General features: G+C 42.8%; 1 protein-coding gene across 6 annotated transcripts in view; it reads right to left on the minus strand.

The window, feature by feature from the left end:
• Positions 1–6,064: 6,064 nt before the first annotated feature.
• The window catches only part of DYM (dymeclin), a 279,747-nt gene continuing 260,713 nt past the window's right edge, over positions 6,065–25,098 (minus strand). For all 6 annotated transcript variants that reach the window (XM_087885550.1, XM_034401768.3, XM_034401769.3 and 3 more), the window contains one exon: positions 6,065–7,573. In XM_087885550.1, coding sequence (XP_087741676.1) covers positions 7,424–7,573 — 150 coding nt within the window. In that variant the 3' untranslated portion in view covers positions 6,065–7,423. The remainder of the gene's footprint in view (positions 7,574–25,098) is intronic.

The raw sequence follows: 25,098 nt of genomic DNA on the forward strand, positions 1-25,098 counted from the left end.
AGCGTCTGAATTTTGTTCATGTGACTATGGACAGCTGCAACGGTCGTTAAGTGTGAAAAAAGAGATGTCACTTTTTTCAATGCCGTTGTAACTTTGGTCACTACATAGATGGAGAGTCTACCAGCATCACAGAATTAGATTAAAATGCAATGAAATTTAATTATGCAATGAATTCAGTATGTCATGGAACAAAGTGAGGAAGCCCTTAGAAGATTCAAACTGTTAAGATTAATATTTCTCAAACTTGACGTTTGATGAGTGGACTTCAACTCCCAGAATTCCTCAGCCAGCCATGTTGACTGGGGAATTCTGGGAATTGAAGTCCTCGCCTTTTAAAATGGCCAAGATTGGGAATGTTACAGACCATTGATCTCTACTGAGAATTGGTCAGTTGCCTGCAACCAGACTGGCTGGGATCGATGGGTACTGCGGTCAAAATCATCTGAAAGATGCCATTAGGGAAACTGCTCTTACAGTGGTTGGGCAGCTGTGAGCCGGAAGGTTTCTTGGGTAAGGAAGGGGAGTGGCTGGGGAGGACAATGGGCCAGTCCTGGAGGCTGGGGAAGGCCTGGATGAGGGCTCTGCATCGGAGGCAGAGATGGGGCCAGGGCCATCTGGGAGTGATGCTCGGACTCCAGAGCCTCCAGAGTTGGACAGCAGAGAGGCAGAGGAACAGGAGGAGCCAGTTCCTAGTGTACGCATGCGAAGAGCTGCCAGAAGGCAAGAGCAGCTGAAGCAAAAAGGACAACTCAGGAGAAAGGCCGGGAGATGATTGGCCACTCCCAATAAGGCTTAAAAGAGCAGCAACGAGCCGTTGGGTTCTTTGTAGAAAAGCAACATTGATTCTAGTGCTTCTTGTCAACATCTCTTGAACTTTGTGGAGGTTTTGCAAAGAAAAGCATTTGGCAGGTTGCCAAAGGCATCAAAGGTTGGTGATAAGGCCAACGGACTGGTTATGAAGAATTTTGTTTTGGACTAAGCTGAGAATGAATGAATGAATGAATTCTCAGCTGTTTTAATAAAATAAGTTTGTTCAGGACTGAATTGTGCTTGGTAATTACTACTTAGGCCTCAGTCAGAACAGGGAGGCCCAATCCAGTCCTACCTAGAGTAGCTGTGCAATGCACGGTAAACTACCAACCTGAAGGTATTTCTTCATTTTTGCCTTGCTTTAGCCTTGGGCAGTGATTTAATGTTCCTGCAAATTCTTAATTCGTTGCTTTGACTTAACTGCCTCTTTAAAAACCTGTTCTTCCTGACCTGCTTTGCTCCGTCTTATTTATATAGCAAAGCCACTTTTGGTTGGTAGGGGAGGAAGGACACCTTGCCGTAACTGCATGACATGCCGGCTTTCTACATTTTCATAGCTCGCTTGTCTGGGGAAGGTCCTCACAGTTGTGATCTGTTAAGGTGAGATCACACACAAAGACTGGGAAGGTAGCAAATGATAACCACAAGAGTTGGTATATTTATTAAGTTGAGTCTTGTCCCATTTTACAGCCTCTCTTGCCAAAGTTGTTAAGTGAACCACTGCCGTTGTTAAGTCAGTTTCAATATCTCAGGAACTGCCACAAAGAAGAGGGAGTCAAGCTATTCTCCAAAGCACCTGAGGGCAGGACAAGAAGCAATGGGTGGAGCGAAGTTGTTAAGTGAATCTGGCTTCCCCCACTGACTTTGCTTGTCAGAAGGTTGTAAAAGATGATCACATGATCCTGGGATGCTGCCAACCGTCATAAATATGAGTCAGTGGCCTGAATTATGATCATGTGATCATGGCAATGCTGCAATGCTCGTAAGCGTGAAGAATGGTCACAAGACATTTTTTTCCAGGGCCGTTGTAACTCTGAACGGTCACTAAACGAACGGTTGTAAGTCAAGGACTACCTGTAATTTGAGTCGTTATAGCAATCCTAAAACCAATGGTTTGGGTTTGAGGAAAACAAAATACTCATAGGTCAACATGTCCCACCCTCAACCTTTCATTTAGGGGTCTCTCTTTAAACCAAATGTGATCTGGTTCTGTTCTATTCAGTTTTGGTCGCCACGTTGTAAAAAAGATGTGGAGATTCTAGAAAGAGTGCAGAGAAGAGCAACAAAGATGATGAGGGGACTGGAGGCTAAAACATACGAAGAACGGTTGCAGGAACTGGGTATGTCTAGTCTGATGAAAAAAAGGATGAGGGGAGACATGATAGTAACGTTCCAATATCTCTGGTTGCTGCCACAAAGAAGAGGGAGTCAAGCTCTTCTCCAAAGCACCTGAGGGCAGGACAAGAAGCAACGGATGGAAACTGATCAAGGAGAGAAGCAACTTAGAACTGAGGAGAAAGTTCCTGACAGTTAGAACAATTAATCAGTGGAACAGCTTGCCTTCAGAAGTTGTGAATGCTCCAACACTGAACGTTTTTAAGAAGATGTTGGATAACTTGGAGAAGAATAAGTAATATGTTCTTGTGATAAAACTGTAATATGTGGGATATCAAATTGGAAAGTTCAAGATATTTTGATTTGCTAAAAAGGGTCAAATAATAATTAAGATGTTGATAAAATTGTGTTTTATAAATTTTAACAAAATGGAGTTGTATTGAAATTGAACTTGATAATTCTGGTGATAAAATTGTAAGGCATATACTTAGAATAAGAGACTAGAATATTGTTGATAACTATTTGGATATTGATGAGATATAGATACAGAGATAATGAGTTAAAATTTTATTTGAAGCTTAAACTGTATTGATATATTAGATTTGTTTAGATGAAAGTGTTAGAATTTTATGTTTAAATTTGTTTTTTTTACTGTTTAAAATTTTTAAAAAATGTAATGGAAAAGTAGAATAGAGCGTGTTAAAAGAATGTAAGCATGTTAACCATCTATGACTGGATTGAAACTCTGTTCTTGAAAGTTATATTTTATGTTTATGTTTGGAAAAAAATAAAAAAATATTTACAAAAAAAAAAAGATGATGTTGGATAACCATTTGTCTGAAGTGGTGTAGGGTTTCCTGCCGAAGCAGGGGGTTGGACTAGAAGACCTCCAAGGTCCCTTCCGACTCTGTTATTCTATTTTATTCTATTTTCAGAGTGTTATCCTACTGACAGACAGCGTCCCAAACTCTTTTGCAAAATTTCTTTGCAGTGTTTTGGGAAAGGTTATTCAAAGAACTCCAACATAATCACATCCAACTGGATGAATCAATAATCAAGATATGGCCAATTACGTTAAATAACTAAACGTACAGCGGGATTTATTTGAATTCACTCGGGTTTTGTTAAGATACTGCTTGCATAATCCTTTTTAATGATGCATTACCTTGCACGAGGTTTGACCTACACGCAGCCTGGAGATGGACCCCGAAGAGGAGTCCGCCAAAAAAATGAATTTTAACACAACAATGCATAAATCAGACATTAATTCTCCATGAATTTTTCAGAGGGAGTCAACTTGGCTGAGCCAGAAAGACAGCACTTTGTGAGAGTACAACTAAAGACAGCCTTTATTTCAATTTAGATGGCCGCCCAATATTATATTCCCAACACAAAACATATTCCGCTTTACAAAACTGCCTGGAGAACAAAGATAGATTTACAATGCCATTTCCCCATGTTGTGATCTGTAAAAGTTCAAAGCAGAGATTACATAAACAATCGCTGTTTTCCCATGTATTTTGAAAACCTCTCGTTTTGTACATACAATCATGCCAAGCACTTGATTTGGGTTACGAAAAAAAAAAAAAAAAGGGAGAAAGTGCTTTGAACGAGATTGGCTTCTAGTTGGGAAAATTTATCTTGGTTTGTTTCAAATCTCCTATTGGTGTTTTTTTTTTTCCCTCAACCTGGACAACTTGAAGAGGTGTCTGCACTCTCCCAACCAGGAATGCTGGGAGTTGAAGTTCATGCATGTTAAAGTTGCTGAGGTAAACACTGATTTATGATAAAGGCGTTCTTCAAGAACATATGTAGTCTCGGTTAATGATGGTTAATTGCGACCAGGAACTCTGTTACTAAAGGATGTGATGATTATGATTATCACATCCTTTATTAACAGAGTTCCTGGTCTGATGTCATATGACCAAACCAACTTACAGTATCATGGCAGTTTCAGTTGTGGTCTTTAGGCAAATTCCGTGTGGCCGTTAGGTGGGACATCACATGATTGCCATTTCCGAGTTCCCGCTGGCTGCCCCAATGACTCTACTTATCAAGGTGGCAGTGAAGCTCTCAAATGGCGATCAAGTAATCACAGGGATCGTAATCATGGCAACTTTGGGGACCAGTTTTCAGTCTCCTCGTCATCCTGGACAAATGGTTATTAATCAAGGACTACCTGTTCTACCGAGAAAAATATTAAAGAAAATATATATATATTTGATTCTATTTCTTTGAAAAAAGTTAAAAAAAAATATAATCGGTGGCAAGTAACTTATTGCAGAGGATTGGTACTTCTTTAATGGGATCTTCTATTTGCTTCAGTGTGGAACCAGTATGGTGTGGAGGGGAAGGTGCTCATGGGGAGAGCCAGGCTTTGCTCATCTCTTAGGCATAGAAGCCAGTTGCACCCTTGGGCCAGTCCCTCTCTCTCAGCCCCATTCAACATCGGGCTCTGCGACAAGCCAGTGGAAGAACCAGCCTCTGGTTGCATTGTGTGCCTATAACTAAGAGAGTGTATGCAAAAATTAGCCAATGATTTAACAAAACCCTGAGAGGGCTGCCAGCAATTGCCAAGGCACCTGGTTGTAGAAAACGTATTTTAATAATAACAGAAGTAAAATGAAATGCAACTAACAAAGAATAAACTCTGATTTGCAGCATTCGCAATAGCTCAGAATCTTCCTTCTAGGGCAGCTACTTCGCCATGTTCCATAATCTTGACTCGAGCCCGTTTTGGAAGTTTTAATTTTGTGGAAAAGGTAACCCAAAAGGAGATATCATCTATGAAAACACATTCTTGGGAGCCGCTTAGTTACCCGTAAAATGAAAGTTAAGCTAGGGAGAATTACTGGATCGTTTGTTTTTAACTCTCTCTCGTCTTAAGGGGAAATCTTAACCATATATCACTGCTAGGAATTCCCAGGGATGGTGCTTTATGTTGTAAAAGTCAGAAACAAATATATAGACCTGTCTCGGATTGCAGTTTTCCATGCATCGCAAAGCTTTTGTATTGCTCCGTGGAGGACATTATATCAAACTCTAATTTCTGTATAAATCTCTTTATTTGGGTCTGTTCCAGTCTTAAGCGAGCTGCCCCACGCTTGAAACACAACAAGCGTTCTTACACCAGAGAAACCAATCTTCTCGTAATAGAAATGTGTGAAACCTCCCCCCCCCCCGCACTGGTTTTGGAAACCTGAGACCAAGGTAGCCTTTTTAGAGCAGTGTTTCTCAGCATAGCAATTCAAGATGGGTGGACTTCAACTTTGAGAATTGTCCAGCGTGAGTCAGCTGGGAAATTCTGGGAGTTGAAGTCCACGCATCATTAAGCTGCCAAGATTGATAAACAGTGCTCTAGAAGTTAAGGCTACAGATTCCGTTCAATCCTGAACGGGTGTTTTAGAGCAGGGGGACCCCAATACGTGGTCCAGCAACGGGCCACAGCATGCCAGCAATCGGGCTGTGCAAACAAGCAAAGCCACATCTGCAAGATGCAGGCAGCACGCAAAACCACACCCTGTCTAGTTCATGGAAAAACCTCTTTCCACGGAACTGGCCCCTGGTCCCCAAAAGGTGCCCCCCCCGCTGTTTTAGAGGATAAACCCACATCTTGTCTGCAGCTTTTTAAAGCGGCTGCATCTTTTCTCGGGCTGATGTGGCTGCTGCAAGAGGCAACCTTAAGATCCCAAGAAAAGCCAAGGCTATTTTAAAGAGCTCCAGATAGCTGCTGCATTGGCCCTTCCTGCACACTCCCAACAATTTTTCCCCAATGTGCCGTGCAGCCTGGCCTTCTCCTGTAGAGCCAATCAAAACGACAGGATTTAGCAATTTCCAGCATCAATTCGCATAGTAAAATATTCAACGGTTTTAATTTGTCATTTTAAGCTGCCCCTTTCAAACACTGAATTTTCCACAGTTTGCAGTCAACAGTCATTTATTTGAAGGAGAGGGTTGCAGGACATTCAGCTCCTTTCAAACACCGTGTCAAATATTTCTCCTGTTATTAGTTCGCCTTCCGATTTTTAAAAATCAGGGCTCATATTCCCCGCCACCCCAAATCTGTCTCTGTGCAAAACTGAACGAACTCAATCGCTATGCAGTTTTCTTTACAGCTGCAGGAATAAGTAAATATGATTGTATTTTAAGCGACAATTTTTTTACAGAATAGACGGGAGGGAGGAATAATGCTAATCAGGAGGTTAAAAACCAAGCAAAATAATTTGTGAAAAGATATTTAAAGGGGGATCCTTTTTCCCACACATTGCCAGTCTCACATGCCGTTTTTATTCTGTATGCCATATTTTTTCTGTAAATGAAGTATGGTGGGCAACACAATTGTTGATCTTTCTTGTTCCTTAACTTGGCAGCCTGGCATAGGGCTGTGTGTAGTGTTGTTTTCTGAAAATAACAATCACAAGCTCATATTGTGTGTTAAGTGCTTTCCCCTTTTTCTCTCCTGTAGCACGTTGTCAATTCTCTTTAAGATACACAACATGGACCATTTATTTTGGAACGTGCATGCTTGCAAATTTCTGTCAAAAATAATTTATCTGAAAGAATAAGAAATGTGTGTGTGTCTGCGTGTGTTTCGGGGGGAGGTTGATAAGCAACAGTGAAATTTCGGAGAAATCTACACTCGTGTAATAGCACTTTTGACACTATGAATCGTGAGCTGCTCTTAATCTTTTTAGACTTTTCTAGATTTGCAGAGCGAGAAGTGGTAGCTTTAGTGCCTTCCAAAATGAAGCATTAAAAAAAAAATTATCAATGCCGCAAGATTAATTTCATTTCAGTTACACCCAGTGTGAAAAGGTACCAAGTTTGCAAAGATCAAGTTGGAAGCCCACAGCAAAACCTCAAAAGGCTTTTGCAGATACGCTTAAGAGTAGACAGGAAGAAAAATCAGCTTGCAAAGGCTGACTTCCCAAAAACAAAATATATTTCGTTTACATTATTTTGTTTTGTTTTTTCTTTTTCAAAAGCTGATTGCTGTTAATATCTCACCTCACCGTCGAGTTCTTCCAACCCAACTTCCGGTGTTGATGGAAAATAACAACAACTCCATCTCTTGGCTTTACAAACAGATAGATTAAAAATTAGCATACAGTCTTAATGGAGTCCATGTGGTATTTTGGCTTTCTAACATGCTCCCAGGAAAATAATAAGTGGGGGCTATACAATAGTAACAAGCATCCTTCTTAGGAAATCTCAGCTGGAAAAGACTCGTTTTAGGACAGGGGCCAGCAAGATAGGTTTGCATTTCCTTTTGGGTTTTTCAACCCGAATCCCTCGTAAAAAGCTGGATATCTTGCGGGTTCCAGTAAAGAGCCACGGCAGAGTTGTAGACAAGAGACCAAACATACGGGATGAAGAACTCTTCGGGCTGTTCTTCCTCCACGTACTTGAACTTCAGCTCTGGGAATTTCTGCAAAGGAGAAAAAGAAGAGCGTCAGGAAGAGGGGAAGATGTGAAGGTCTCAAGGGAGCGGAGAGGTTGAAGAACTTCTACCTGTGAAGTCATGTTTGGGGACAGGAACACAAGCCTTGATGGATTCCTCTTTAGCAGGGGTGTCCAACTCAAGGCCCGGAGGATCGGATCCCCGGGGGATTGGATCCGGCTGGCAGGGTACTGTAGCTCTGTAGCGGCACCTGCCCTCTGGAATGACCTACCCCCAGAGATACGCACGATACCAGACCTCCGGACTTTTCGTCGGGCCCTGAAAACACATCTATTTCATCTAGCCGGGCTGGCTTGATCCCATCCTTTTGGTTTTAATTTGTAATTGGTTTTAACTGGGTTGTTTTAAATTGAGGGCTGAAATTATTTAATGTCTTTTAAACAGTTTTTTAAATTTTATATGTTATGTTTTATCTCGGCTGTTCACCACCCTGAGTCCTGTTGGAGAAGGGCGGTATAAAAATCAAAATAAATAAATAGATAGATAGATCTGGCTGCCAGATCTGGAAATAGTGAAGGACCAGCCCGCTGTGCTTCTGCCAGCGAAAATGGGCTCTCCAGTTCCGTTTTTGGCTGGGATGGCCTCTTGCAACCCTCAGCCAATGAAAATGAAGCTCGGGAGGGCTGCGTGGTTTTTCTTTGGAGATGTTTCGCTTCTCATCCAAGTAGCTTCTCATCCAGAGCTGCGGAAGCTTCTTGGATGAGAAGCGAAACGTCTTCAAAGAAAAAACAGGAAGTCCAACTGCCTCTTGAAAAAAACACCTTTGGGACCTGGATGACTGAGAAATCTCCATAGACATGTGTTCCAGATCTATCTAAACAAGGAAAAAAGGCTTTGTTGTGATACTAAATACAGGAGAATTCTAGACATTCTCACTTTCTAAGATGAAATGCACCGGCCTCGCTGGTTTTATCTGCTATTTTCCTAGACTGGAATGTATCTTAAGAGGCAGGATGGTCTGGTTGCTTGTGACAAGAGTAATTACCAGCAATCAAAAAAATGCCCCTTTTGTCTCTACAAGAGTGTAGAGGTGGTGCGGGCAAATGATGGGCAGTCCTCAACTTGGGACCACAATTGAGCCCCAACATTTTGTTGCTAAGTGAGCACAGGAAAGTTGAGCTTTGCCCCATTTAACAAACTCTCTGGCCACAGTTGTTCAGGGGATCAACCACAGTTAAGTCAGTAACACTGTTGTTAAGTGAATCCGTCTTCCCCATTGACTTCGTTGATCAGGAGATCGCGAGAGGTAGTCACATGACCCCGGGATAGTGCAACCGTCATGAGTCAGTTGCCAAGCGTTTGAATTTTGATCACGTGACCGTAGGGATGCTGGTTTTTTTGGCGCTGTCATGGCACTGTGAATGGTCATTAAATGAATGGTTGTAAGTTGAGGACTACCTGTACAGGATTAAAGCTCATCATTGGGAGATTTTCTTGCACAAGAGAAATTGAAACAATTGAGAAAGTATAACAACCCTTCAAAGAAACAATTCCTATGGCTTAATTCTTTCCGAACTGAGCCTCTTTTTTAGAGCTCCTGTCGTGCGTGTGTGAGTCACAAGCACTTCGGGTCCAGCCAGACTAGGCCAGTCTTAAGTCCCAGACCTTTGTGATGTTATTACTTCTTTAATCAACCACAGAGATTTCCCCTGTCTCAGATGTCTGACTTCGTGGTTGGGACAGGAGCGTGTAGCCAGACGGGTCCAAAGTTTACCAGACTGTCTGAGCCACCGAGATTGTGATCGGATGCACAACCACAGGAAGTTCGAGCAAAGAGATGCAAAACCGAGAGAGACAGACGTTGCTTTCCTGCTTTAGTGCATCTAAAAAAGTATGAAAACAAAAGATAACAATCTCAAAATTAGTTAAGGGAAAAAAAAAAATCAAATACGGCTTTGCTCACAAAGGTTTTAATACGGACTCCTGTAACCTGGCACCTTCCAAGTACGTTGGAAATGACTTCGGTCCTTGAGTAACCTGGGAGCTGCTGTCCCATCCATGTTTTGCAGGGGGTCCTGGGTTTGAGAAGCCTAATTTGATGCGGCTTAGCGTAAAAAATGATCCTGGGATATGTTCAAGGTTAGATTATAGCCTCCACGACAGACCATTGGCATGATGGCGGTGAGGTTTTATGTTTCTACAAAGGAGTCTCAAGGGTGCTCAAGGCACATTTCCAAAATATGAAATTAAGGCATCATATTAAGAGGAAAAACAAGATGAGGATTAAACCAAAAGAGCAGGACGAAGTGCTGCTACAGGTAATCCTTGATTTACAACAGTTCATTTAGTGACCATTTGAAGTTACAACGGCACTGGGAAAAGTGACTTATGGGAGGTTTTCACACTTATGATCCTTGCAGCATCCCCGTGAACACAGGATCAAAATTCAGATGCTTGGTAACTGACTCATATTTATCATGATTGCAGTGTCCTGGGGTCTAAACCAGTGGTGAAATCCATTTTTTTTTTTACTACCGGTTCTGTGGACGTGGCTTGGTGGGCATGGCAGGAGAAGGATACTGCAAAATCTCCATTCCTGCCCCACTCCAGGGGAAGGATACTGTAAAATCTCCATTCCCTCTCCAATCCAGGGGAAGGTTACTGCAAAATCCCCATTTCCTCCCGATCAGCTGGGACTTGGGAGGCAGAGAATAGATGGGAGGCGAGGCCAGACAGAATTTTTACTACCGGTTCTCCGAACTACTCAAAATTTCTGCTACTGGTTCTTCAGAACTGGTCAGAACCTGCTGAAACCCACCTTAAAACCTGCCCATTTTAGGCTTGAAAATTTACCTTCTACTGCAGTACCAATAAGTAAAACAACTGAAGCATGGCAATCTGCTGTGCTGCTGAGCACACAGAAATATAGGATAGGATAGGGCGGGTGGGCGGGGCCAACTGCTCACCGGAACTACCGGTTCGCCTGAACCAGTCCGAACCGGCAGCAGCCCACCACTGCACCTCTCTTGCTGCTAGTTATCCCCTTCCTCTCTTTCCTTCCAACTTCCCTAGCATTACAGCCTTTTCCCGAGAGACATCTTTGCGTAATGTGTCCAAAGTAGGATAATTTGAGCCTGATCATTTGTGCCTCGATTGGGGAACTCTGGATCGGTTTGTTCAATGATCCATTTCTTGGTTTTCTTGACCGTACACAGTTTTCTCATGAGTCTTCTCCAACGCCAAAGATCAAAAGCATCAACAACTCTTGCTATCTTGCTCTTTCAAAGTCCAAACTTTCACAGGGAATATGATCATGGTTTGCCCAGTTCTGATCTTTGCAGGTATAGAATATCTGGTCATCTTAATATTGTTTCCAAGATCTCCATGCCTGCCCCACCAAGGGCTAGTCTGCAAGGGTTATTTCTTAGGATATTCAAACTGAATTAAGATTTAAGGGGGGGTTAATAGAAGGGTAATTGTTTTGATTAAGTAAATTTGATTTAATTCTTTTAAGATGGTACTAGTTGAGATAGGTGATTTAAGATTAAGAAATAAGTGTTATGGCAAAATAGAATAGACAAAATGTTGTTAAAGATGGAAAAAAATTGTATAAATTAATGACCGGATCACAGCTCTGTTCCGAAAAGATGTAATTTGTATGTTGGAAAAAAATAAGAATAAAAAAAAACTTTTTGCAAAAAAAAAAAAAAAAGGATATTCAGAAGAAAATAAGGTACAGAAAGGAAAAATTTATATATGCTGGAAAAAGCTGTAAATTTTATTTATTTCGAGTAATTTGGGCCAAATCATTCAATAGTCATAAACTTGAATTTCTGAACATACTAGAAAGAGTGCGGAGAAGAGCAACAACAATGATTAGCGGACTGGAGGCTAAAACATATGAAGAACAGTTGCAGGAACTGGGTATGTCTAGTCTGATGAAAAGAAGTACAAGGGGAGACATGATAGCAGTTTTCCAGTATCTCAGGGGCTGCCCCAAAGAAGAGGGAGTCAAGCTCTTCTCCAAAGCACCTGAGAGCAGGACAAGAAGCAATGGGTGGAAACTCATCAAGGAGAGAAGCAACCTGGAACTAAGGAGAAATTTCCTGACAGAACAATTAATCTGTGGAACGACTTGCCTCCAGAAGTTGTGGGTGCTCCATTATCCACTGTATACCCAGTGTATTAGTGGACGCTGGATGTCCCCTGCACTTTTAAGTACTGTCCTCCCCCACTACAGTATCCACAAACAGCATCTGCAACACTTTCCTCTCCCCCCCCACCGCCTTCGACAGAGAGTCGCCTCCACAAACCCAGGGAGATGTTTCGGTTGCAGTGTCTACATGGTATGCAGCCATGCCTGCCTGATAATATCTTTATGCCTTTTTTTGGACTTAAAAGACGAGACATCCAGCCATGGAAAAACTCATCGTTAAGAGAAATGAAGCAGAGCAGTGGAAATTTACAAGGCAAAGTAGCACCCACCCCGCTTTCATCTGCAGACATGCTATGCGGCTCATTATAATCTGAATGCTAAATGAAATTTAAAGGACCAGCCGCACGGTTATCCCTCCCTCATACAGACATGTTCAACCTTGCCCCCCCCCCACATAAGGTCTTCCTTTAAGTAGCTTATAATCAGGGGTGGGCTACTGGGGGTTCGGGAGAACCACTAGTTAAGATTCTGTGCAGTTCGGAGAACCCCCAAATCCCACTCCTGGCTGCTCCCCCCCTCTCAGGAGTCCACCCACGGCCCGTTTTGGATGCAGGTAAGTGCAGGGCGTGCGTGGAGGTTTGTGGGGGGGCAGTTCTGGAGGCCGGAAACGGGAGGAAAGCCTCCGGAGCCTGGGGAGGGCAAAAACACCCCACCCCCCGCCATGGTACAGGAAGCTGACTAGGCCACACCCACAATGGCCACGCCCACCCAGCAACCGGGCAGAGAACCCCTAGCTACAATTTTTGAAGCCCATCCCTGCTTATAATTAATGCTCGCAGGTCATCCTTAGGGCATCCGTATTGGAAAGCACAGCTTCGCATAAAAACGGCTCCTTTACTTTAAGAAAAGGCAGTGTTGTCATCAGTGAAGGACACGGGGTCCTTGGGCTGTTGGCAGACTTTTGCTGTGAATTTTAGAAGTTATTCCGACCGTTAAGGAAAGTTGCGGAAAATCATGACTGGCATATTTCTTTGAAGAAATATTTGTTCTGTTCTTTTATCTTTTTCTCTTCCTGTTTGTCAAGATGCTATCAGTTTCCTAAGCCTAACTACTCTCCCTTCTCTCTCTCCTCTAGGATGTGAGTAGAAGAGCTTTGTGGGACTCAAATAATTTCATTTATTTTTATTTATTTTTTTTGGCACCAGAGTTCTGTTCTTGCCTCTTGGCTTATTTCATCCAGTTAGAGCAGTGATGGGGAACCTATGGCACATGTGCTGGAAGTGGCGCACAGAACCATCTCTCCAGGCACGCGACCTGTTACCCGTTGCTCTTCTGGGTTCTGGTGCACCGGCCAGCTGGTCTTCAGGCACGTGGGAGTGCTGGAAACTGGAAGAGCAGCTGCTTAGCACACATGCGCGAGCCGGGAAGATGATCTTCCGATTTCTGGCGCACGCATGCACATCGGCCAGCCAGTCTTCAAATACGCGCCAGAAACCGGAAGACCAGGTGGCCAGTGCGCATGCACGTGCCAGAAACCGTAAGATCATCTTCCCGGTGCATGCATGCATACCAGGCAGCTGCTCTTCTGGTTTCCGGCACGTGCATGGTCTTCACGCATGCATTCACACCAGAAACTGGAAGGCCAGGCCCCCATTTCGGCACTTGGTGCTGAAAAGGTTCGCCAACACTGAGTTAGAGCATCCACATCACAGATGATGCATGACAACACTCCCCCTCCCGGTTCTCTGCTCTCTACCCATCCATCTTTCTTTTTTTTTTTGGTAATCATTTTGTATTTCTTGTTGTGTTCTTTTTCATTGTTTATTTTATTGTTCTATTGTCTAACTTCTGTTCTATTCAGTCTTTTCATTTCCCCCCCCCACCCCTTTGTCTTGTTGAAACCTGTCCAGAGTAGCCCCATGGTGAGACAGGTAGCAAACAAATTAAACAAATAAATAAATAAAAACTAAAAGCTTCTGATATGAAAAGAACCATCCAAGCTCCAGCTAAATGGTAAAGCAGAGGACCGGAAACACAAACAAACAAAAAAAAATGAACTCCCTTCCTAGCCCACTTTAATCTCTATGATAGATAGATAGATTGATATTAATATGATAGCAGTGTTCCAATATCTCAGGGGCTGCCCCAAAGAAGAGGGAGTCAAGCTATTCTGCAAAGCACTTGAGGGCAGGACAAGAAGCAATGGATGGAAACTAATGAAGGAGAGAAGCAACCTAGAACTAAGGAGAAATTTCCTGACAGTGAAAACAATGATTGGTGGAATGTCTTGCCTCCAGAAGTTATGGGAGCTCCAACACTGGAGGTTTTCAAGAATAGATTGGACAATCATTTGACTGAAATAGTATAGGGTTTCCTGCCTGAGCAGGGGGTTGGACTAGAAGACCTCCAAGGTCCCTTTCCACTCTGTTATTCTGTTATTCTGATTTGTCTTACATACTGGCATTAAACATGGTTTTGTGTATCTATTCCTTTTTGGTTGCCTCACCTCCAGACTCACAGTTGTGTAGCTCATTATGATTAAGGACAGAAGGAAACAGTGATTGATGCTTGTGGGAAGCAATGGAGCCCATCACGGTTTTCTTTTGGGTTACAATTTCCAGGGTTTTCTCATTTAAGGGGCTGCTGGTTTTGCTTCTCGATATGTAGAACCAGGAAAAAGACTCCAGAGACAGTAAAATTCATTGTGAGAAGGAACTTTCCGAAGACCTTCTGGCAATCTGGAAATTTACAAAAGGGCCCCAGCCTTCCCTGCACATTCTTCAGTGGCTGCTCTTTGTTATTTATTTATGGCATAGTTTATTGCCGAATCTACAATACCCAGTTAAAACATCCAGGAAGAATAAAACCTGCAAGAGAATTAAAATATCCATGGGAATTTCAACATCCACAATTCAGTTAGTATCCAAGTGCATTCAGACTGATTGATTGACTGACTGATGATGTCAGCCTTGGCACCAGGCTAGAAACCAGGGGACTGAGAGTTCTAGTCCTGCCTTAGGCACGAAAGCCGGATGGATGACTTTGGGCCAATTGCCAGGAGACTGTGAGTTCTAGTTCCATCTTAGACATGAAAGCTGACTGGGTTATTTTGGGGCAGTCACTCTCTCTCAGCCCAACCTACCTCACAGAGTTGTTGTGGGGGAAAGTAGGAGGAGGAAGGGGAATTAAGTATGTTCACGGCCTTATTTATATAAAAAAGTGGGATAAACATAAATAAATAAATTGGTCAGAACTGCAGGGAATGCCCACGTAGCAAAGGGAGAAAAGGCTGGTTGAGCAATGATATGAACCCCAAAGCCCCCCAATTCAATGTTCTGTTAACTGAAGCACGATATAGGAGATCATATGATAACAATCCCTGGATGCAAGAGAATTTGGGTCTAATGCTATTAGGTCTAGTTCAATTCCCTAGGACCGTGATGGCGAACCTATGGCAGGGGTGCCACAGGTGGCACATGGAGTCATATTGGTGGGCATGTGAGCTCAGCTTCGGCGCACATGCGTGCACCAGCCAGTTGATTTTCGGGCCTTCTGGACCCACCAGAAGTCAGGAAACACGCTGTTTCCGGCCTCCGGAGGTCCTCGGGGGGGGGGGGGAGGCCGTGTTTGCCCTCCCCAGGCTCCTAGAAAGGCTCTGGAGCCTGGGGAGAGCGAAAAATGGGCCTACCGTGCCATCACGTGCCAAAAGCAGGGGGAGCATTGGGGGGCGGGGTGCATAGAATTATGGATGTGGGCACATGTGCATGTGATCCCTCCCAGGCTCTTGGCATGCGATGGCAAAAAGGTTAGCCATCACTGCCCTAGGAATTCCTTACTCATATTTGGGGCTATTTTCTCAGAAACACCAACAGGTCATATATGCACAACAAAAGTCTGGTTTTTCAACTGGGCCATTGCTTTAAGGAATTTAATTATTTTGGCTACATCTTTGCTAACTGGGAAAACCATATCATGACAAGACGCATGAAAATAAATGAAAGCGGGGGAAAAAAAAATCCATAGTTTGTTTGGTTGAGGAATAATTACATAAATATTTTGGTGAACAGTAAACGGAGTGACATCTGGGGTCCTTCATGCTCTCTCATCTTGTCCAAAAGGTAACTGGACTTTCTTTGTTTTTCCTTGAAGATGTTTCGCTTCTCATTCAAGAAGCTTCTTCTGTTCCTTGGTGAACAGCTTCTTGGATGAGAAGCGAAATGTCTTCAAGGAAAAACAAAGTTAAGTCCAGTTGCCTCTTGAAAAAAGCACCTTTGGGACAACCATGACCTGGATGACTGAGATTCTCCATGGACATCTCACAGCTGGGCTGTTTACTTGCAGACATTTTATTATCTAATTAGGTATCAGTGATGGGGAGCATGGGATTTGCTTCTTCTTGATATAGAATAGCTTGCCTTGCCAGTATTGCTGGGTGTAATTTTTTTCTTGGTAGTTCCTTGATTACGGTATTGTTTTCTGTTTGGTTGTTTGTCTTGTGTTAATCCCTGATTATTTGGGTGTTGGCTGCTAGAAAGGATGTGTTCGGCTCTTAAGAAATCCTAAACTGATCAAAATATCTATAGCCACCCAGAATCACCTTGTAGGGGAGATGGGCAGCCTACAAATAAAACAAACAAACACACAGACCAGGGGTGAGTTCCAATTTTTACTACTACCAGTTCTGTGGGCGTGGCTTATTTTGTGGGCGTGGCTTGATGGTCATGTGACAATTATTTAGGATTTAGCAGAGGTACTGATCTACCAGGCTGTACCGATCTACCCATTTATTTTTGCAGGCACTGATCTACTGATGTATTTTTGCAGGCACTGGTCTACTCATGTATTTTTGCAGGCACTGATCTACTCATGTATTTTTGCAGGCACTGTCTACTCATGTATTTTTGCAGGCACTGATCTACTCATGTATTTTTGCAGGCATTGATCTACTCATGTATTTTTGCAGGCACTGATCTACTCGTGTATTTTTGCAGGCACTGGTCTACCCATTTATTTTTGCAGGCACTGATCTACTCATTTGTTTTCTTTTAACACTGATCAGCTGTAGGGCGGCCCTTTGAAGCCCCACTGCAAGAGTTTAAACAGTTTTTTCCCCTCTAGCCATCAGCTGGGACTCAGGAGGCAGCAATAGATTGGGGGTGGGGCCAAATAAAAGGTAAGAATAACATGGGGGGTGGGGGGGGGCGGCGTGGGGGGGGGCGGGAGGGGCAGAACTGGTTCGGTGACGTCATATTGTCACCGCTACCGGCTCGGCAGAACCGGGAGGAACCCATCACTGACACACACACACAAAATCCTAATTTTATTTCTATGGGACCAGCAGTAAACGGAACAATAAACAGCATTTCTTGAATGTGAACATTATTTAAGTTATATTTAATATGAGTTATTTTACTGTAATTTTATGTACGATTTACTGTGTTTTTTGTTTTTTAAAAAATTTGATTTATATGCCGCCCTTCTCCGGAGACTCAGGGCGGCTTACAATGTGCTAAGCAATAGCCTTCATCCTTTTGTATATTTATACAAAGTCAGCTTATTGCCCCCACAACTGGGTCCTCAATTTACCTACGTTAGAAAGGATGGAAGGCTGAGTCAACCTTGAGCCTGGCAAGATTCGAACCTGCAGTAATTGCAGGCAGCTGGTCTTAATAACAGGGTGCTTTAGACCACTATACTACCAAGTTTATATTGTACTGTACTACTTGGTTTATATTTTTTTGAATCCCGAAATAAGCACTTGGCCTTATTTTCGAGGAGGTCTTATTATTTTGGGACGTGTGGAGCAAGACGGGGCTCCCCTTGCCGTCTTTCCTGATTTCCAGCTCTGTCTCCCTAACCCTAACCAGAGGAAATGGCGGGGACAGGCTGCGCATGCGTTTAAATATTTTCAGGGAGGGCTTATTTTGGAGGGGGTTATTTTAGCGCATGCGCTCAAAAGCCCGATTGGGCTTATTATCAGGGGATTTCTTATTTTCAGAGTAACAGACTAGTTTCATATGTTGGTAGCTGTATACAGTCGTATGAGATGCAGGCAAACAAATAAATAGAAAATTCATTTTAATTAACCTCAAAGGAAGACCTGCATAAAATAGAGAAATCCATTTACTAGATCCATTTCCATCAGCAAAAGAACACCCACATGCTTTATAATGCACGATGTTCAATGATGCTCTGAATGGAAGTCCCAATTAAAGAAGGATGAAGGTAGATATCTTCAATATCAAAAACAGACAAAGAAGAATTGTGCATTTATGTAACAGAGTAAATTGATGCGTTGTCATTTTTGGAAGGGAATTAAAACAATTTTGTGATGGGTTTATGCCGATGAGGAATGGTTCTGCTATGTGATCAAAAATGTTCAGGGGATTGATATTATTATCAATCATAATATAATTGATGTTATTGCATATTTGTTTATATATTACCGCATATTTGTTTATATATATACAATTATAACAATGATGATGATGTTTGTACGTTTGTATGTTAACACACATACAAACATAGGAGCCTTGGTGCAGCGGACTAAAGTGCTGTTAAGTAGCACTTAGCTGCCAACTGCCTGCAATTACTGCGAGTTCAAATCTCACCAGGCTCAAGGTTGACTCAGCCTTCCATCCTTCCGAGGTAGGTAAAATGAGGACCCGGATTGTGGGGGCAATAAGCTGACTTTGTATAAAAAAGTACACCGCTGGGGGGGGGGGGCAAAAGCCCTACTAAGCAGGTATATACAAAAGTATGAAAGCTATTGCTTAACACATTGTAAGCCACCCTGAGTCTCCGGAGAAGGGCGGCATATAAATCAAACCAATAAATAAATAAATAAACAAATAAATAAATAAATAAACACCTTGGATGCCTAGAGAGCACACTGCTCAACATAGAAAGGAAATGTATGATATAAAACAATAAAAATATTTTTTAAAAAAACCGTTCAGGAGAACTCTGTCTCAAAACAGATATATTGAGAAACAGTTGACGAAAATGAGAAGAAACCATTAAACAAATGTTGTAAACTACTTACAAAAAAAGGCATAAATGTAGGTTTTAGTGCCCAACCTTGTTTAAACATTTGTGACCCCACTAAGCACACAAAGGGATTGACTTTTCTGGAAGATAAGCACAACCTCTTCGGGTGTTTCTGAGTTTGGGGAATTAAAAATGAAAAACACAGTCATCCGAAGAGCGGCATTTTTCCCCGTTATGAAAAATACAGCCCTTGCTCAGATCGCCTCATCCTATTGCAGAAAGGAAGAGGAATATATTAGCGAACTACGGGAGACAACTTTTATTGACATGAAACTGAAATGAAATTCTCCCTTGTGAGGGATTTGTGTGGAAGAGCTGTTTAAGCAAAAACATCCCCTTTTGAAACTCCCGTTTCCTCGCCGAAATGCAAATATTTTGCACCGTGAATGAAGATCAGTGACTTGACTTAGATAAAGGATCCTTAGGAAACTCCTGCACGGTGAAATTAGTGCTATGGTGCTCTGAACCTTGGCAACCAGTTTTGGTCACCACACTATAAAAAAAGATGTTGAGGCTCTAGAAAAAATGCAGAGAAGAGCAACCAGGCTGATTAGGGGACTGGAGACTAAAACATATGAAGAACGGTTGCAGGAACTGGGCATGGCTAGTCTAGTGAAGAGAAGGACCAGGGGAGACATGAGAGCCGTCTTCCAATATTTGAGAGGTAGGGGGTCAAGCTATTTTCTAAAGCACCTGAAGGCCAGACAAGGAATCATGGATGGAAACTGACCAAGGAGAGATTCAACTTAGAAATGAGGAGGAACTTTCTGACAGTGAGAACAATCAACCCATGGAACAGAAGTTGCCTTCGGAAGTTGTGGGAGCTTCATCCCTGGAAGCTTTCAAGAAGAGACTGGGCTGCCCTCGGTCAGAAATGGTGTAGGGTCTCTTGCTTGAGCGGGGGGTTGGACTAGATGACTTATAAGGTCCCTTCCAACTCTGTTAATCTGTTAAATATCTCGGGGCGGGGGGAAGCATCTTGGCTACCAGTGGATAATTAAAATGTTGATGCTCTGTGGATTCATTGTCTGATTCAAGATAAAGTACTTCAGATGTTGGTAGTCTTCAAGTTACAACAGTTCATTTAGTGTCCCAAAGATGCTTCCCCCCCGCCAAGAGGAAATTGGACTTTCTGGTTTTTCTTTCAAGACGTTTCACTTCTCATCCAAGAAGCTTCTTCAATTCTCATTTAGTGACTGTTCGAAGTTACAACAACATTGAAAAAAGTAACATGACCGTTTTTCATACTTATGACCGTGGCAGCATCCCCATGGTCACATGATCAAAATTCAGACAACTGTGTTACTCACTGAATTGCAATGTTTCTCTCAATCGTGGCAAGAAAGGTCGTAAAGTGGGGCAAATTTCACTTAACAATTGTCTTGCTTAGCAACAGAAATGTTGGGCTCAGTTGTGGTCGTAAGTCACGGACTACCTGTAGATCACATAAACTCTTACAACGCTACACTGTCAGATTTTAGGTATTATTGTCTAGATCACTTTTCGCTTTCTTCAAATATTTCGTTTGTTTTAGAAATGACATTATTGGGTCTTTGAGTCTGTTTTGACCCCTGGTGACTGCCTGGACAAGTCCCTGCAGGGTTTTTCGGCAAGATTTTGGGAAGTGATTTGCCTTTGACTTCTTCTTCCTGGGAGTGTCTTAAAATCGCCCAGCTGACTTTGTGTTTAAGGCAGACAGGACTAGAACTCAAGGTCTCCCAGTTTTCTTTAACCACTGCACCAAATTGGGTCCCATTATTGTTCAGTTGCTAAGTTGTGTCAGGGTAATGATGATTTAAAGTTGACCAGCCAATGTAAGGCTAATGCAACAGTAAAGGTGATGAAATGTAAGGCTGATGCAATGAGAATGAATCAGCATTGGTATAGCCAGTTTAAGATTCTGAAGGGGTCCATACAAGTATTTTACCCCTTTAAGAGATGTTTATAAATTTCAGCCAGGAGAGGGCGTATTCTCTCTCCTTGTGTCCGGTATTCATTGCTGAGTTCTCCGTGTAGAGTTAAGAAGAAGTTTGATTGCTTGTCAAGTATTTACCAACCACGTATATTTCTGAATATGTCTTGTATATACACCACTGTTAAATGTCTTAAGTCTCTGTGTGCTGTGTTTTGCTCCTGGGTTGTCTCCTAATAGTAGTCACGCTGCAAATGCACTGACAAGTTGTGTCCAACTCTTGGTGACCCCATGGACAGGCTCCACTGTCTCCTGTAGTTTCCCACATAAATGTTTGTTGTGTTGATGACACTATCGAACTATCTCATCCTCTGCCGTCCCCTTCTCCTTCTGCCTTCACCTCATTGTGGAGGAAGAGGAGGTGAGGAGCATTCTGAGGGCTGTGGACCCTAGAAAGGCTGCTGGTCCTGATGGTATCTCTAGCCGAGTGCTTAAAGACTGTGCTGATCGGTTGGCTGGAGTCTTTACCAGGATCTTCCATCGATCTTTATCCCCGTCCACTATTCCATCTTGTTTGAAGGCTTCCACTATTGTTCTGCTGCCAAAGAAGTATCCCTATCAATAATCTCAACGATTACAGACCAATGGCACTCACTCCTATCCTCATGAAGTGATTTGAGAAATTGGTCTGCCGGTACATCATTTCTGGTCTTCCGCATACATTTGATAAACACCAGTTTCCGCATACATAAGAAATAGATCTACAGAGGATGCCATAGCCATCACTCTTCACACTGCACTGACTCATTTGGAACAGCGGGGGGGGGATGGGGCGGCGGCTATGTGAGGATGCTTTTTGTAGATTTTAGCTCTGCATTTAACATAATACTTCCACATAGACTACTGTCTAAATGTATGGATCCTGGGCTTTCTTATTCAATCTGCCTTTGGATTATGGATTTCCTGTCTGGCCGCTCTCAGAGGGTCAGATTAGGTCATCGTATCTCTTCAGCCCTTATTCTTAACACTGGTACACGCAGGTTGCGTGTTGAGTCTCTTACTCTATACTCTTTATGTGCATGACTGCATTCCCACTCACGCTAGTAATACTATTACTAAATTTGCAGATGATACAACAGTGGTAGGACTGATCTCCGGGGGGGATGAGTCTGCCTATCGAGATGAGGTGGGATGGTTGCTTTCGTGGTGTGGAGACAATAACTTGGTTCTTTACACAAATAAGACCATGGAGCTTAGAGTGGACTATAGAAGGAATAGATCAGACATCCAGCCCTTGCTTATCAATGGAGACCGAGTGGAGCAAGTGGCCAGTTTTAAGTTTCTGGGTGTTATCATAAAAGAGGACCAGACCTGGGGCGCTCACATTGCAGCACTGGTCAAAAGGGCCCAGCAGAGATTATACTACCCGAGACTTCTCAGGAAACAACAACTGAATGAAAAACTGCTGGTGACTTTCTACCGCTGCACCATAGAGAATATTTTAACTTACTGCACCTGTGTATGGTTTGCCAATTGCACAGTGGCAGATAGGACAGTGCTCCAGAGGGTCAACGTCATTGCCCAGAGGATCAATGGTTGCCCTCTCCCCTCCTTGGAAGAGCTTTATAGCTCCCGCTGCCTTAAGAAAGTTCAAAACATTTTTAAAGATCCATCTCATCCTGGGCACCTTTTTTTTTTTTAACTATTACCATCTGGCAGACGGTACAGGATAATAAAATCAAGAACAAATAGGCTGAAAAACAGACTGCTTCTATCTTAGAGCAGTAACTACACTGAATTCTACTGTAGAGTGCGATATTAATACAATATTGGTTTTCAATTCAATTGTATAGAACCATGATGGCGAACCTATGGCACGCGTATCACAGGTGGCACGCAATGCCCTCTCTGTGGGCACACAAGCTGTCACCCCAGTTCAGCTCTGCCATGCATGCGTGTGTGCCTCCCACCGGCCAGGTGGTTGTCAGGTCTCTGCCGTGCATGCGCCGGGGCGGGCCATGTGTGGGGGGTCATGTGTGCAGGGGCACATGCGTGGGACCACGCACACATTGCATTTTGGGGGTTTGGGCACGTGTGCGCGCATTCGCGTGTGTATGTGCATGCTTTGGGCACTCGGTCCAGAAAAGGTTAGCCACCAACTGGTATAGATTATGAAGGGTTAGGGTTAGTGTGTGTGTGTTTTATTTTTATAATTATAATGTACACTGAAGATCACATTTAATTTCGTTGTACAAGATGAAATGACAATAAAGTAAACTAAACTAAACTAAACTAAACTTCCATTTTTCCCAACATCAGGGTCTCTTCCAAGGAATCCTCTCTTCTCATTAGGTGGCCAAAGTATTTGAGCTTCAGCATCAGCACCTGTCCTTCCAAAGAACAGCCAGGATTTATTTCTTTTAGAATTCACTGATTTGACCTCCTTGCAGTCCAAGAGACCCTCAAGCGTCTTCTCCAACACTACGACCATAAATCCACCATCAACTGCTTGAAAGCAAAACCTGGGCATTTTGCAATTCAAAATTTCTTTGCAAGACTGGCATTTATTGACAGAATCCAATGGCTTTTGAGCCCCTGCAGAAATCTACGTCATAACTCTGCAAATAAACAATGCTTACTTGTTGGAAAATGTATGGGATGCATCAATCTTTAGGTGCACAGATGAAGCCCAACAGTGATAAACTATTTTTTTGTATTTCTATAAGATACCATCTTTTTTTTTTTTTAAAAGAAAAAAATGCTGGCTAAAATTCAACAGACCCACCTACAAGGATTTTTGCACTTCAGGGGTGATACAGATATAAATGAAAACATCATTAATACAATTATTTTAGGGTAACCCTAATTTGCCCCCCTCCCAAATCCCAGGCCTTTTTTTTAGCATACTAAAAAGCAGAGACATTACCCTGCCAACAAAAGTGCGTATAGTCAAGGCTAGTTGCAATGTATGGCTGTGAAAGTTGGGCCATAAGGAAGGCTGAGCGCCAAAGAATTGAGGTCTTTGAACTCTGGTGCTGGAGAAGACTCCTTGGACTGCAAGGCCATCAAACTGGTCATTCCTAGAGGAGATCAACCCTGACTGCTCTTTAGAAGGCCAGATCCTGAAGAGGAAACTCAAATCCTTTGGCCACCTAATGAGAAGGAAGGACTCACTGGAGAAGAGCCTAATGCTGGGAAAGATTGAGGGCAAAAAAAGAAAGGGACGACAGAGAATGAGGTGGCTGGAAGGAGTCACTGAAGCAGTCGGTGTGAACTTAAATGGACTCCAGAGGATGGTAGAGGACAGGAAGGCCTGGGGGAATGTTGTCCATGGGGTCACGATGGGTCGGACACGACTTCACAAGTAACCACAACAACAAAAATTCCAGGCTTTACCTTAAGAAGTTCACACAAAAGATTTGACATTCAAGCAAGATGTCTTACTTTCAACAGCTACTCAGTGGAAAACACCACTTGAAAACATGGGGGATGCTATATGTCAGGGGTCCCCAACCTCTAGGCCGCGGCCTGGTACTGGGCCACAAATCATTCGGAACCGGCCCGTGCAAGTGGTGGGCAAGCGTGCCTGCCACTCACACGGAACCATTTCCTCTCTCCCCCTGCCCGTCTGCAAAGCCGGAAAGGTTGGGGACCACTGCTCTATGCCAGGGGTGTCCCAATCTTGGTGACTTTAAGTCTTGCGGACTTCAACTCCCAGAATGGCTGTTGGGAATTGAAGTCCACAGATCTTAAAGTTGCCACGGTTGGACACCCCAGCTCTATGCTTTGATTCCGCTGACAATATTTCTTTATACGGTTATGATTTTGCGGATAAAGAACAGAAAAGACTAATAAACAAAGTGAGATAGAATTATTGGGAAAGTCAGCATTATAATGAAAGAAAGCTCCTTCCAGTGCAGGGTATGAATTTAAGAATGCTTTGCTGCGTAATTAGTTTTTTGCTTGCCTCACGGATAATAATTTTATCTGTGCAGGCATCCCTGCTCTCTTCCTCTTCTGATATGAGAGATTTATCTAACCTGATGCTCCATAATAACCTTCTCTCACTCAAATGTATTTCTCCTTTTATTGCCCTCTAAATTGCCCTACTACAAACTTCACTGTAAATACCCTTCTTAAATAGTGTGAAAACAAGAGCTTTTTCTCTAATTTGCTTTTTCCATAAAATCATGCACCCTTTTTATCTATGTTTTTTTTATCTTTCCTCAGCTAAAAGGACCCCAAAGTTATAAACCTTCTCTCATACGTGAGCTAATCATTTTCTCATTTATAGGTAGTCCTTGACTTACAACCATTCATTCATAATGACCGTCTGAAGCACTGAAAAAAAGCGACTTAAAACTGGTCCTCGTACTTAGGACCACTGATTTGGTTGCTTGGCAACCGGCAGGTATTTATGATGGTTGCAGTATC

This window comes from Pantherophis guttatus, chromosome 2 (genome assembly GCF_059756535.1).
Source record: "Pantherophis guttatus breed Tessera chromosome 2, ASM5975653v1, whole genome shotgun sequence".
Classification (NCBI taxonomy): domain Eukaryota; kingdom Metazoa; phylum Chordata; class Lepidosauria; order Squamata; family Colubridae; genus Pantherophis; species Pantherophis guttatus.